Source organism: Apodemus sylvaticus, chromosome 7, assembly GCF_947179515.1.
Source record: "Apodemus sylvaticus chromosome 7, mApoSyl1.1, whole genome shotgun sequence".
Lineage (NCBI taxonomy): Eukaryota > Metazoa > Chordata > Mammalia > Rodentia > Muridae > Apodemus > Apodemus sylvaticus.
In genome coordinates, this window is record NC_067478.1 from 52,749,784 (window position 1) to 52,765,835 (window position 16,052).

Below are 16,052 nucleotides of genomic sequence, written 5' to 3' on the forward strand. Positions count from 1 at the left end.
TAAGAATTTATTATTTTTACTATAAGAATAAGTAATTGTGCAGAAATATTGTGTTTCTATGCTATGAGAACTTGAAATGATGGAATGTAGAGTGGAATTGGTCCTTACAAATCTGATCAAGGCCTCTAAAACTTTCTTGCATCCTAATCTTAAGCAAAGTACTCAAACTTTCTATATCTCAGTTTCTGTGTAAATTTGAACAATTCATAGACTTTTCTTTATTATTGCTTTTCTATTTTTGTGATAAGACACCATGTCAGGAAACTTTCAGAAGAATTTATTGGGGGAGTCTATAACCATCACTTCAGGAGCATAGCAGGGAAGCAGGCATGGTGCTGGAGTGGTAGCTGAGAGTTTATGTCTTGATCCACAAGCATGAGGTAGAGAAAGTTAACTGGAATGGGCCAGTGACAGACCTTCTTCAAAAGGATATATATCCTAATTCTTCCCAATTCCACCAACTCGGTACTACAAACTGTGCATTCAAATATACTATGTATGTAACACCACACACCTCTCAATTTGAGTCATGAAGGTTGATTTTGTGGATATACATAAAGCTGTTGGCACAGCTTTGGCCTATGCAATAATGGATCTCCATCTGGTACCAGCTGCCTCACACATATTCAGAAGCAGAATATGGCGCACACGCCTCCTCCAGATGGCCTTCTTGGCAGCATTTTGGAGAACTAGATGTCTCTTCTACTTATGAATTCAAACCTTCTTAGGTATATCCACACCTAAATATCTGTTTTCTACTGAATCAAATTTCTCATATGCCCCTCTATGATTTTTATTTTGGAACAAAGCTTGATAAAACAGATAAAATGTCCACATAAGCTCAACACAGATTAGAGATGTAGTGAAGTATTTATGTCAAAATATTCTAGAATGCAGGATAAGAGTGGAAAAGGAACACAGAGCCTTTTTAGAGATGAGACAGTATCAAAAGGGTTGCAACAATTTGGTTACAAAATTCAAAAAGACCTTCTTGGAAATAAGAAGGAAGCTTTCTCCAAACTGTGCAGTCTTTGTTATGTTTCCACAAGCTTCTGTGGAAAAAGAAGTCAGGCATCTTTTCCAGTTCTGGACCTTGGAACTTGTAACAATTTGTCAGGCAAACGTGCTTACAGATGTATTAGTGGCAAGAATATCAAGGAGATTACCAACTGGATTGTTGTTAGTCAGAGGCCCACTCTATAAGAGTGAGTTAAACCTAATGCTGTAGACCTGGTCAAAGGCCCATGGCTGGAGAGGCCATAGACACTAGTAGTAAACCCACTGCTTTTGTTTTCCTAATTGTAGTCAAACTGTATCTACAATATTTATAGTAATAACCATAGACTGGTGCAGCCTTCAACCTTCACCAAAGAAACTTCTATTTACAGTTACCTGCAATTAATGTAGAAACTCAGTCAAAATGCTGAGACATGTGACTGCTATGTGCTTAGCCATACGTGGGACACCTATGTCACCCACTCCAAGACTTAATGAACATAGTGGAAGGGGGTAGAAAAAAAGATAAAAGGTAAAAATTCAAAAGAGAGGGAGGGAAACTGTGAGTTGCTGTCTTTTGAACACGACATGGCCACGACCCTTACTTCTTACAACATCCTGCATAGGATTTTCACAAGATTGACATCATAAAAGCAATAAATCAAAGATAGGAGAGGAGCATATGGGACCCCACTCAACCCATGGGAACTGAGTGCTGCTGGGAGATAAGCCCCTGTCTTCTGTGATGGTAAGTGGTTCATGGTTCAGAGGATAGCTACATAATTTTACTCATATCAATGCCCTTACTTAAACCAAATGCAAAGGTAAAAACAAAACAGAGAGACATGAAATTTGGATAGGAACTTGATGGAGTATGTGTGTGTTAGTGGGGATATGAATGTATATATTAACTTTCTACTATAGGAAAAGGGGTTATGGCTGTGTCTGTGAAGTCTAACTGTAGTTGAGTAGTACTCAAAGGTATAAGAGTTCAAATAGACATATATTGGAATATATTATGACTCTAAAATAGCTAAAAAATATTAAATTTTTTAAAAAGCAATAGCAGAGAATAGAAAAATAGAGGTAGAGAGGACACCTGTTGCAGTAAATTGTGATAGGTGGCCTTCACTATTTATGTCTGAATCTTCTCTTGTCTGAAGTTATTCTTTTTCAGTAGACTCCCAATCTAACACCTGACTAGAAGCCCTCATCTCCTCTTTCATAGCCTTCTAGAGCCTAATAACTTTGAACATTTCAGAAGTATTTAGCTCATGACTGTGTTGTAATAAAATGTATGATTGAGATCTAGAGATCCCAGCACTCAGTTTCTGTATACAAGCTCTCAGTGATGCCATGCACACTGTCAGTGACATCATTACTGAGAGTAGTCAGTCTCATTCCAAGAGAGAAGGGAGGCAAACAACTTCAAGTAGCAAGGAGATAAACACAGGCTATCACTTTGCTCCTGTCCTCAAAATCTCATTTCACAGAAACAGAAAATAGAACAGTGGGTTTCAAAGACTGAAATGGGTAGCGGTTGGAAAGAGTGGGAAGAGATTGGCTATCATTTACTAAATCAGAGCTATGTTTATTTCATTGCATCTAAAAGAATAAGCTTTTAAATTTACTTACCACAAAGAAATGATAAGTATTAGATGATGAATATGCTAATTATCCAGATTTGATCAATATACTTTGTATACATTTACTGAAATACCATCCTATACTACATAAATATGTAGTTACTAGGTGTCTTAAAAGCAGTTTTAATATACAGTTAAACTCAGAAACAAACTTTAGTCATCACATTATCTCACAGTAAAATTCTATATTTATACTCATACTTTTTAAATTTTCTATATGCTTTGTTTATATTCCAAATGATTTTCCCTTTCCGGTTTCCCCTCACCTTTTAAGTCCCATAAGCCCTCTTCCCTCTGCCCATTCTCCAATCAACCCCCTCCTACTTCTCTGTCCTGGTAAGCCCCTACAATGCTGCATCAACTCTTCCAGGACCAGGGACCTCTTCTTCCTTCTTCTTGGGAATCATTTGATATGCGAATTGTGTCTTGGGTATTCAGAGCTTCTGGGGTGGATATAATAATATCCACTATTACCCCAATGACTGCATCCCATGTGTGTTCTTTTGTGATTGGGTTACCTCACTTAGGATGATATTTTCCAGTTCCAACCATTTGCCTAAAAATTTCATGAATTCATTAATTGCTGAGTAGTATTCCATTGTGAAAATATACCACATTTTCTGTATCTATTCCTCCATGGAGGGACATCTGGGTTCATTCCAGCTTTAGGCTATTATAAATAAGGCTGCTATGAACATAGTGAAACATGTGTCCTCATTGCATGCTGAGGAATCCTCTGGGTATATGCCCAGGAGTGGTATAGCAGGGCCCTCCGAAAGTGTTATGCCCAGTTTTCTGAGGAACGGCCAGACTGATTTCCAGAGTGGTTGTACCAGCTTGCAATCCCACCGGCAGTGGAGGAATGTTCCTCTTTTTCCACATCCTCACCAACACCTGCTGTCTCCTGAGTTTTTAACCTTAGCCATTCTGACTGGTGTGAGGTAAAATCTCAGGGTTGTTTTGATTTGCATTTCTCTAATCACTAATGATGCTGAACATTTCTTAAGGAGCTTCTCAGCCATTAGAAGTTCTTCAGGTGAAAATTCTTTGTTTAGCTCTGTACCCCATTTTTAAATAGGGTTATTTGTCTCTCTGGAGTCTAATTTCTTAAATTCTTTGTATATATTAGATATTAGCCCTCTGTCAGATGTAGGGTTGGTGAAGATCTTTTCCCAAATTGTTGCTTGCCGTTTTGTCCTTTTAACAGTGTCCTTTGCCTTACAGAAACTATGTAATTTTATGAGGTCCCATTTGTCAATTCTTGATCTTAGAGCATAAGTTATTGGTGTTCTGTCAGGAACTTTTCCCCTGTGCCCATGTCCTCAAGGGTCTTCCCCAGGTTCTTTTCTATTAGTTTCAGTGTGTCCAGTTTTATGTGGAAGTCCTTGATCCACTTCGAGTTGAGCTTAGTACAAGGATATAAGAATGGATCAATTCGCATTCTTCTGCATGCTGACCTCCAGTTGAGCCAGCACCGTTTGTTGAAAAGGCTATCTTTTTTTCCACTGAATGGTTTCAGCTCCTTTGTCAAAGATCAAGTGGCGATAGGTGTGTGGATTCATTTCTGGGTCTTCAATCCTGTTCCATTGATCTACCTGCCTGTCACCGTACCAACACCATGCAGTTTCTAACACTATTGCTCTTGAGCAATACTTGAGGTCCAGGATATGGATTCCCCCGAAGTTCATTTGCTGTTGAGAATAGTTTTAGCTATCCTAGATTTTTTGCTATTCCAGATGAAGTTGAGAATTGCTCTTTCTAACTCTATGAAGAACTGAGTTGGGATTTTGATGGGGATTGCATTGAATCTGCATATAGCTTTGGGCAAGATGGCCATTTTTACTATATTAATCCTGCCAATCCACAAGCTTGGAAGATTTTTTTTCCATTTTCTGAGGTCTTCTTCCATTCCCTTCTTCAGAGTCCTGAAGTTCTTGTCATACAGATCTTTCACTTGTTTGGTTAGAGTCACACCAAGATACCTTATATTGTTTGTGGCTATTGTGAAGGATGTCATTTCCCTAATTTCTTTCTCAGCCTGCTTATCCTTTGAGTATAGGATTTGCTTGAGTTGATTTTATAACCAGCCACTTTGCTGAAGTTGTTTATCAACTGTAGGAGTTCTCTGGTGGAGTTTTTTTGGTCACTTAAGTATACTATCATATCATCTGCAAATAGTGATAGTTTGACTTCTTCCTTTCCAATTTGTATCGCCTTGACCTCCTGATGTTGTCTAATTGCTCTAGCTAGTACCTCAAGTACTAAATTGAAAAGATATGGAGAGAGGGGGCAGCCCTGTCTACTCCCTGATTTTAGTGGGATTGCTTCAAGTTTCTCTTCATTTAGTTTGATGTTGGCTACCGGTTTGCTGTATATTGCTTTTACTATGTCTAGGCATGGCCTTGAATTCCTGTTTTTTCCAAGACCTTTAGCATGAAAGGATGCTGAATTTTGTCAAATGCTTTTTCAGCATCTAATGAAATGACCATGTGGTTTTTTTCTTTGAGTTTGTTTATGTAGTGGATTGTATTGATGGATTTCCGTATATTGATCCATCCCTTCATTTCTGGGATGAAACCTACTCGATCATGGTGAATGATCATTTTGATGTGTTCTTGGATTCGATTGGCAAGAATTTTATTGAGTATTTTTGCATCGATAGTGGCCTGTAGTTCTCCTTCTTTGTTGGATCTTTGTGTGGTTTTGGTATCAGCATAATTGTGGCTTCATAGAAGGAGTTGGGTAGTGTTCCTTCTGTTTCTATTTTGTGGAATAATTTGAAGAGTATTGGTGTTTGGTCTTCTTTGAAGGTCTGATAGAATTCTGCACTGAAACCATCTGGTCCTGTGCTTTTTTTTTTTTTTTTTTTTTTTTTTTTTGGTTGGAAGACTTTCTATGAACCCTTCTATTTCTTTAGGGGTTATAGGACTGTTTAGATGATCTATTTGATCCTGATTTAATTTTGGTATTTGGTATCTGTCTAGGAAATTGTCCATTTCCTCCAGATTTTCCAGTTGTGTTGAGTATAGGCTTTTGTAGTAGGATCTGATGATTTTTTGAATTTCCTCATTTTCTGTGGTTATATCTCCCTTTTCATTTCTAATTTTGTTAATTTGGATACTGTCTCTGTGCCCTTTGTTTAGTCTGGCTAAGGGTTTATCTATCTTGTTGATTTTCTCAAAGAACCAACTCCTGGTTTTGTTGATTCTTTGTATAGTTCTCTTTGTTTTTTTACTTGATTGATTTCGGCCCTGAGTTTGATGATTTCCTGTCTTCTACTCCTCCTGGGTGAATTAGCTTCTTTTTGCTCCAGGGCTTTCAGGTGTGCCATTAAGCTGCTAGTGTATGCTCTCTCCTTTTTCTTTTGGGAGACACTTAAAAATATGGAATGCTTCACGAATTTGCATGTCATCCAAGCGCAGGGGCCATGCTAATCTTCTCTGTATTGTTCCAATTTTAGTATATGTGCTGCTGAAGCAAGCACATACTCATACTTTCAAGTATCACCCAACTGTAGCCGGATCCCACAGCCACATCTCTTATAGTAGAGCTTTGCTGGTTCTTCTCCATCCTTCTGTCTTTCCAAGGCCATCTCTACATTCTTCCCTGTGAAGGTTCCAAAGCCCTTCTTGCTTTTTGCTTCTGGTTTCCCAATTTCCTCTCCTTGAAAGCCTCCCTCTTTAGTGATTGGGTGACCTCTTTGTCCTTAAGGAGTCAACTGGAGGGATGTTCCAGTAACAAATCAATCCAACCTGGGCTTCTGCTTCCTGACAAATGTATTCCTTCATGACCCCATTGTATTGCTTGCCTTTTCCCTACCCCAATAACGCAGGGATTTGAAAACCTAAACATTGTTCATACACCAGAGAGGATAGACTGGTTATTGAGGGTAATCCTATTTCTATTTATGGCCTCAATTTCTAGATAACTACTGGAAAGAGGGTAAATACTCAGATTCATTAACTGAAATGGATCCACAAAGTTATGGTAGGCCTAGAAAACGATGAAAAATTTATTTCATACTAAAAATAAGAAAAATAGCAAATACACAGAAAACATTTTCTGATGTTGTTAAGAAAGCTATGTAGTGCCATAAGGAAATAATAAAAAGCCGGTTCTGTGACTTATTTTACTCACTGTCACTGATTTTTAGTATTTTCAAATTACCAGGAGGGTCAAGTGTGTCTAACAAAACTATTCAGAATGTTAAAAGACATCTTTTACTTTTTTACAAAAGTATTAATGAAAAACTTTATATGTATAGCAAATAATATTTGTGTTAGGAAATCATATAATTTATGTGTTTTTTGACAAAATGTAATACAATAATACATTTTAAAGTTATTTAAGAAATAGATTTGGATTACTTTCAAAGACAAGACATTGATTTTAAACTATTAGCTAATTTAGAGGCTTAAATGTGGCAACTTTAAGATCAGAAATAATATTGTGTCCTGATACTGTGTTGACACCTTTCCTTATATACAGCAGAAAGATTTCAAAGTCAGTGGCTACCTGTGAAAATTATAAAAGATGTTTAGCAGGTAAAAAAAAAAATAGGACCCAATCAGAAGGACTGATATATATTCATCATTGCTCCTGTGTTACAAAAATGGAAAGCACATTATAAGTGGGATGTTTCAGTGGAATTTTTACGGCATTAGAGTACCATAGACTTTAAGGAAAGTATCTGATTAAGCACAGAGAAGAGGAATGTTCGTAGGCTGGAGATAAATCTAGGCTTGTTACAACCAAAGGCAGACATTGGAATAACGTCGTAAAGATCTTCTCATTTCTCCTCACTGACAACTGTAACACATGGGCATGATTAATCATAGTAGAGGACTTGGAAAAGGAAGACAAAGTATAGACAGGTTAAATGCCGTACAATGACAGCTAATGATAGTGACTCAGAAATAACAGATGGAGCCCATGTTTATAGATCACCGATAGCAAGGAATCTCCAGACACTAACAAGTATAAATCTAATCAAAGTTGCAACAAGCCTTCACGGTTGACATGAACAGTGTAGGGAAAATTTATGTCACAGAAAGACACCAGCTCCCAACAGGTACCCGATTTGTATTGACAGATTTGAATGAAGTCCATAGAAGGCCTGCCCCCCACTTTCACAGGACACAAAAGTTCTGGAGAAATAGATGATTTTTTTGAATGATAACATTAGCATTTAAGTGATGTTAAGATTCCAACCAAATTAAATGTATACATGATGGACACATCATCGTTTTATTAGTTCTTTGAAAACTTTGTACTTATTTTGATCCATCCACTCCCTCTCCCAACTTTTCTAAGATCAACCTTGCCTTTCCTATGCACTCAACTTTGTGTTCTTGTTACTTTTTTATTCTGTCAAGGTCAAGGGTAATTTGAGCTCAGATATTCTTGGATGCAGAGACCGTCACTGGAGGGTGGGAGATTTTAACCAGAGGATATACTCTTGGGGAGAAAAACCTTGATTCTCTCAGGAGTTCACAATTGCCGATAGATCATCAACTAGAATGGGTGCTTTGTATCCAGCTCCCCACTGCATGCTGGGGTTTGTTTGTTCTGGGTTAGACTTGCACAGGTGCTGAACATGTCGCAACCACTGTGAGTTCATAGGTGCAGCTTCCCTACTGTGTCCAGATGATGCTGATTCTGGATTCAGTGTCACTGATTCCTTCCAGCCATCAATTGCCTCAGGCTCTTTCAGACTCCTCCTTCCCCCCCCCCCAAAAAAAAACCGAGCCCTGAACTGCAGAAAGGAGGGCTTGCAGTATAATGTATTCCTTTCAGAACTAAACATCATGCAGCTTCTTAATCTCTGCACCTTGGCCAGATCTGAGTCTCCAATTTAACTATCATCTACTGCAAACAGAATCTCCTCTGGTGTGGGTTGAGAGATGCATTAATTAATCTATCACTGTAATAAGTCATTAGGAGTCAGCTTAATACTATATCCACTTAGCAGAATAGTAGGTTCTGCTGAGATTTGTTACATTTGCCCTTGAAAGTGCAAATCCCTATTAAATACAGCCTTGAATTAAAAATGATCCACTCCTCATTTTTGATAAGGAGTGGCAGGCAATGCCTTAACAATTCAGCCATTGCCAGCTTGGCACATGATAAATACTGCGATGCTATATTAAATATTAAAATATTTGGTTGGAATGACTTTTGCATTGGCCTGTTTGAGGCTAGAGTGGCTTATGATTACTTTTGCATTTGCATTACAAAGACAAGTGAAGAAATGGATCTTCTGTTAACCATGTATTGACCTTCCAGCCACATCCACAGGCTTATGCATGCCAGTATAGAACAGTATAGAAATTACATGTAAAACAGAAGGCAAGTGATGGGAAACGGACATGTTCAGCAAATAAACAGGTTAAGGTAATTATTTACATTCCCCCCTTTCCCGCCCCACTTTTATTTTTCAGCTTCATCTCCCTGTCGCTCAGCCCTGGGGATGGCTGTGAGTTGCAAGCTAAGTGCTGGAATGAAGAGTGATTGATCTGGAGCTGAGGTCAAGGAAGATCTCTGCTCCAGAATCATTGCTGCAACCTCCCCTGCCATTTCCCTGGCTCTTCAGCAGTTTCTCCTGGTGCAAATCCCCTGCAAAGACACGGAAGCAGCAGCCCGAAGTTGCCCGGCGCAGGGCTCTGGAGGCATTGGCTCAGGAACTTTTCACGTCATTCCCGGCTCCAGAGCCCCTAGTCGCGGCGGCGCAGCCTTTCCCACCGCGGATCCCCGGTGCTCATGGGGCAGGCGGAGACAAGCTTGCAGCACTGAGCCAAACAGGACCAGTCCGTGATGTCCAGCACCAAATTAGAGGATTCCCTCCCTCGTCGCAACTGGTCATCTGCTTCGGAGCTGAATGAAACTCAAGAGCCGTTTTTAAACCCCACGGACTATGACGACGAGGAATTCCTGCGGTACCTGTGGAGGGAATACCTACACCCAAAAGAATATGAGTGGGTCCTGATCGCAGGGTATATCATCGTGTTCGTTGTGGCTCTCATCGGGAACGTCCTGGGTGAGTCTGGTCTTGGGCAGCCCTCCAAAAGGGTTGTCACCCTCCCTCTGCCCAGGCTGCAAGGCTGGGAGACCCCTCCCTTCTCCTGGGGTGCAAACAAAGAGGTCGCTGCTCTTGGGTGAGGTTTCTAATAATTTTTTTTTTAAGTTTTCTGATTTTTCAAACTAGGAGAGATCTCTAGAATGATTATTCTGTTTGTTTGCAGAGTAAAGAGGGAAACTGTTTCTGTTTGAGAACCTAGAATACAAGCGCAAGGAGAGGGGCAAGGACCTCCAGGTGGATTTGCTGAGTGAAGGGGAATTTGTAACGCTTTTGTGCAGGCTGGGTGGGTTTACTGGGGAGGGCTTGCACCCGCAGAAACTGATGAAGTCATAAGGCCTCCGTGAGCTCGGTGGCACGTCCTTTAGCAAGGAGGCTTAGGCTCAGGTCAAGAAGCATTAATGAAGGGGCAGAGTGGAAGCAGAGGCAGACAGAGGAGCAGGAGCGCGCTCAATCGCAAAAGCAGAATTAAACAGAAGCGGTGCCTGAAGCCGCAGGAGGAAGGAGGAGCATCCTAAAAAGTACCCCGGAGCTCACTTTCACCATCCATTCAAGCATTCATTCATTCATGCATGCGTGCATTCATTCATTCAACCAATGCATACCTCCGCACGAGTGGTTGTTACCAGTTTCAGAAAATATTTGTACCAACTGATTCTTTTTCCTAAAACGAGATTAAGCTTAATATCAGAGTCTGTCTTGGTCTGTGAGAACACAGGTTCTCTTGCGCGCTCATTACTATTCTCCCCACCACCACCTCTGAGGGATCAAGTGAGGGGTAAGGAAACTATGGGGACTGAGGTGATGGATTTATTAGGACAGGACAGGGGATCGCTTTTAAGACGCGGAGCTTCCCCCAGAGAGCTACGACTTAAATTGTGAATGGAAGGAGCATGTACCTTGATGAATGGGAGAACAGGAGGCTTTTCAAATGCAGAGGGCAGTGTGGAGGAAGTCTGTTGAAAATGACAGGAGGAGGCAGGCAGCTTGGAGACAGTGCTCTCCCCAATAAAAAGGGTGGAGAGGTGAGTGAAAGGGAATAGGCTGTGAAGCTGGGACATGGAAAAGAAAGGTTGTAGCTGCAATGAAGGACAGTAAGGAACTCGCCAGGCTATCAATCGCAACCTGGCTTTTCGCTTCTCTCCTAATTCACAGTGTAGATAAGCTGCCAGTTCCTGACTGAGAGGGACTCATAAGGGAGAATCTTAGTCATGAGACTAGATCTCCAAGAACTTTAGCTTGCCCTTTTATTATTTTAGGATATTTTACTTTTTTGATTTATTTTAAGATTAAAAATAAAGACCATCTTCTTAGGATACAGGGAACGTAAAGGACATGTGAATGGATATGATTCAGCCTCTTGTTAAAAGAACAAGTCTTTTAATGGTTTATCTTCTGGTTCCCACCTTGCCATCTACAGAGTCACAGGCTATATATACACAGAGCCCTCTGAGCTCAGCAGTGCTTACTGCATGGGGCACATACTTATTGCTAAGTGAGTGGTAGAAACCGAACGTGCACTGAGTATCTACTTTTGCAAGACCACTTAGCATATGCTCTCTTGCTTAAAAAAACTACAAAAGCTTATTAGAAGACATGATTCATATTTAAACCCCCCCTTTTTTCCCTGATCTCAGGTCCAGAATTCGTTACTGTAATTCTACTCAAGATCTAGAAAGCCTCTAGACAATGGATTCTCTGTTCTGGGTTGTCTTCTAAAAGCTCCCTTTTCTCCTCTGCATCTATGTAGACTGCTAGCAAAGTACCACTATGATTCACCTCAGCAAAAGCAACAACAACAACAACAACAACTGTCTAGGAAGCTATATTATTGCTTTTAAATTCAAGAAACATATAAACCTTCACCATTTCCTTCACAGTTTTTTTTCACAGGCTTAATCGCTGTGAAAAAAAAATGTGTTCTTTGATGTTGTTCCTCTTTGTTTTGCATAGACCCTGTGTTGCAGAATATTTGCCACCTGATTACATAGTTCAGACATATATATTTGCTAGTTAGGGAAAGAGAAACATCACTGAGGCTACTTCATAGTGTCAATGAAGACAGCATTGTCCACAGCCTTGAGTCTTAAAACACTTACTTCCATTCAGCTTAAAAGAAAGACTTACCCAAGGAACTCAGCTCTCTAGACACTGACAGCTATTTCCCCAGGGAGCGAATTACATCTGAGTAACATTGAAATTTCCTCTGGGGGAACTGAAGTTCCTACATTACTGACATATTTCCTGAAAGTTGGAGAGGTTTGGGTTTGACATTTAGACAAATGAGCACTGGCATTGCTTACAGACTTCTCGACCTTTGATGTCACTGTCAAGTCTGCAAAATGGATGGGAACAAGAATTACCTTCATGCTTTATGGTACAAATAGCTCTACTTAGGGTATCAGGGGAAGTGGCACTACTCATGCGGCATAAACAAAAGGGATACCAGTCATGTGAAGGAAGCATAACATAGTACAGGCAGCGGGTGTAATCACTGACCTTCAGGTCCACACAACCTGCACACTTTCAAGTAACTGACTACTTGAAAAATACCAACCTTGTTGAACTTACAAATATAACGCCATTAGCTAGAAGTCTGTTCTCTGACAATGTTCTTTTGGAAAATGATATAGAAGAATACTGTCTAAGCAGAAAAGCAAAGACTTGATCATTCTTTTCCATCCTGACAATCCCTCACCAACATTATGACCCCACTTCATTATAAGGATGCTTCTTGCAGCGATAGAAAGCAGTTTCCTGGAAACAAATGACAAAGTCATTCACAAAAAGGTACAATTACTGTAAATGGGAGTTGATGAGTGTTTGTGTTCCAGCAGAAAGTCATATGCATGTCTAATTATGGAACTTTAAGTCCTAGGAAGCAGTAGGTGGTAAGGTTCTATATCTTATAACCAAGTCCACTCATCTACATATTTAACTGATATATTTTGAGCGAGATTATATCGATAAAAATTGATGTGCATAAGAAGGAAAAGTCTTCAGAACACTAAAATAAATAAACTAGATGTAATCTTTAACCATTATTCCTAGAGAAAAATAACTGGACAATAAGGTGTTTTTATTCATTTAAATATTAAATCCCCAGGAAAATTCTCAATTCTCTGCCACTCTCCCCCTATCTGAGTGATATTATTTCACTTGGGAAATTTCAAATATCTCTGTCACTGCCTCAATATAGAAAAAGCAAAGCATTCCAATAATGAAAATTCACCTAGATATGCTTCTTGCTGTTTGTGTGTCCACTATCAAATTCTCAACTCTCCAATCTACCCTTTGCTAATTATAAGCTGAAGCCAATACTAGCCTTATAAAAGTCAAATCACACATAATATATAAATGCTTTCTCTTGATAAAAAGGTAAACATGAAAACATGTGTTTTAAAAATAGCAAATACTAATTAATGTTATTTTTTATTCCTTTATTTCCAATGTTGAGGTCTGTAGCTATCTTCTGCTGCTATTTCCCATCTTGATCTATGTGGTTCTTTCAAGCCTCTGTTTTCATCCCATTCTCCAACAGAGGGTTTTCCTGAAAAAAAGAAGTGAAATGGAGTTGGCCGCATTCCTCTCCCTTTCTGTGTCAGATCCATCTACCCACCCACTTGGTATTGTCTGCTTAACATTACTTTTCTGTTCCTCCATGAAGGTTCTTCCTAATTCTAGATTACATTTTTTCTCACAGATTATACATGTTGCAGTATTTCCTATTTGTTTGATCATTTGCTTATTTATTGCAGTTGCTGTTAGTCATCTGGTCTATCCTTAATAATGTTCTAAATAATTATTTATAATATGTTGATTCAATAAAGTTATACTATCTTGGCACTTAAGGATTTAACCCATAAAACTGAAGGCAAATTCTATTTGTGAGGTGGTAGACAAATATGCAATGTAGTTGTTTTCTACAGTTAACTTTGTATCCCAGAGGTGGTGTTGCAAAGTCACAACTCTATGCCTAGTCTCCACTGCCATTAGGTTGATACAATGTGATATTATTAGAGAATACCCAGCCATCATGAGCATGTTTGTCACATATTTTGGTTAAGAAGAATCACAATAACTTTCCCCAAGTTTACTCTTGTCCAACCATAGGAATTTTAGGGTATATATACCAACTTACATGAAAATCAAAAGTAGCAAGATAAAGTATATGATGCTTAACCTAAAAATTAAACACAACATTTCAGCTTTTTGATTCTTTTACAAATTTTAGTGGGAGACAATAAACTAATATAATTGAAGAATTTTCATCATTCAGCATTTTGGTTGTGCTTGAAATTTTCCCATGCTAACACTCAAATTCACTGAGGTCTCACTAGGCTCTTACCATTCAAAACCACAACTCCTACTGCTCTTTCTCTGGTGAAAGAGAAGCCTACTGTTGCTTCTTCTGGCACTCGGGAGCTCCCTGCTCAGCTAGGGGTACTTGCTTAGATCAGTAATGACTCATGGGGATTGATCAGTCAGTTACATGTGACATGTATGATTGATGTGTTTATCCCCGCATTCCTTTTCTCACACTGAAGAAAGATGAAGACCATTTATTGAATACTATGAGCTAGGCTCTGCTCATGTATGTTTAAATGCCAATGTACAATCAAATTATAATACAGAAATTAATAAAGGTTTAGCAAATGAGAAAAATACAATTTTAACCAGTCTGAAAGTTCAGTAACACAGAAAGTAGCAGCACTAAGTCTCAAATATGGATTTGTTAGAACCAGTGATCCATGATCTAGTACTTTGCACATCCTCTTTATCATCTAAGCTTGACAGGAGAAGCACAGGTGAAGGGAGGGGACAGGCAATGCTCTGGTGCCCTCTAGACAGTGTGCAGCACTGTCCTGGCGTGTTGTCACACTGTTTCTCTGATAGACTACACTTCTTCAGCTCTGAGAATGAGCTCATTTGATAAGGCAATCAAGGTCAGGATAGGGTTACATAGAGAAAGTTTCAAGGTAAAATAGGTACTGCCAAAAATGCTTTTGCCTGTTCTGGGGAGCTGACTCACTGGGAAAAATGTTAGATAATTTTGGCTAAGGATTTTTTGTATTATTGAAAGTATTATTGCTAGACATAACGTAAGACCAGAAACCACTTAAAACCTGATGTAATCTGGAGACCCTTGTCCTTTCTCTTTGTTTTCAAACTCAGTGATACATTTAAAACATTAGTATTTTGTTAAGCAGACTTTAGTTATTAATTTGACTATGTAGATTTGATATAGTTTAATTCGCATTAAATTCCTCATCATTGGATCCTCATAATCTAGCTCTTCAAATTAAGTATCTGCTTTGTTCCTTTATTCTTATTTACATATCACTGTCATTGAATCTTTGATAGCAATTTGCCTTCGATAATAAATGTTGAGAAATCAAGTTTATTATTTGTAGAGTATTTATTGTTTTGTCTTCGTTACTCATCCAGAGCATCTTTCTGAGGCAAATCATATTTAATTTAAGATTCAAGATCTTGTAAGGTACTCTGAAAGAAAAGTATGGCACATACTAGCCTGTAGGTGGTTGCACAGAGTGAGAACAACTGTCCATTTCCTATCAATCGAGAGGACCAGATCAGGAGCACAATGACCTTTTCCCAGTCCTCTGCTAAACTGTCTTTGATACATGGATTTGTCAGTACAGTGGGAACACAATCACACTCAATCAAACTTAAAAATTGTGAAAATAAGATCATTTCAACATCTTGCTTAGAAGGAAGAAATGACTAGAAGGTCTTGAAAGACTAAAGTCTTTCTAGTCATCAATTGTTTCTATAGGCAACTAACACGAAGAATTTTGTCTTAGTTATTTTCCTATTGCTATGAGAAAATACTGTGACCAAGGCAACTTATAGCTGGGACTTAACAGCTTCAGATGGCGACTCCATGACCACCTCAGCAATAAACATGGTGGCAGGCAGGCAGGCATGGCACTGGAGCAGTAGCTGGGAGCTTACATCCTGATCCACAATTAGGAAGCAGAATGGGAGCACTAACTGGCAATGTTGGTTCTGGGATAAAGAAACCCCAAACTCAACCCCAAGTAACACAGCTCCTCCAATAAGGTCACTCCTCCTAATTCTTCCTAAGTTCCACCATGGAGCACCAAGCAGTCAAACTATCAGCTTATGGAGGCTATCTTAATTAGGGTTGCCATTTCTGTGAACAGACACCATGACCAAGGCAACTCTGAAAAGGACAACATCTAATTGGGATTGGTTCATAGATTCAGTACATTATCATCAAGGCAACATCTATGCAGGCATGGTGCATGAGTTCTACATCTCCTAAGGAGAGTTCTTCCTCTTCATCTGAA

At 39.2% G+C, this 16,052-nt stretch overlaps 1 protein-coding gene and 1 non-coding gene across 2 annotated transcripts in view; one reads left to right on the forward strand and one right to left on the reverse strand.

Annotated features, from left to right (window-relative positions):
* Positions 1-6,019: 6,019 nt before the first annotated feature.
* Positions 6,020-6,126, reverse strand: LOC127690456 (U6 spliceosomal RNA). The gene has a single exon (XR_007979144.1). It is a non-coding gene; the product is annotated as a U6 spliceosomal RNA (small nuclear RNA).
* A 3,268-nt stretch (positions 6,127-9,394) lies between these two features.
* Hcrtr2 (hypocretin receptor 2) overlaps positions 9,395-16,052 on the forward strand; it is a 97,201-nt gene continuing 90,543 nt past the window's right edge. Inside the window, exon 1 of the mRNA XM_052189421.1 lies at positions 9,395-9,678. Coding sequence (XP_052045381.1) covers positions 9,456-9,678 — 223 coding nt within the window. The 5' untranslated portion in view covers positions 9,395-9,455. The remainder of the gene's footprint in view (positions 9,679-16,052) is intronic.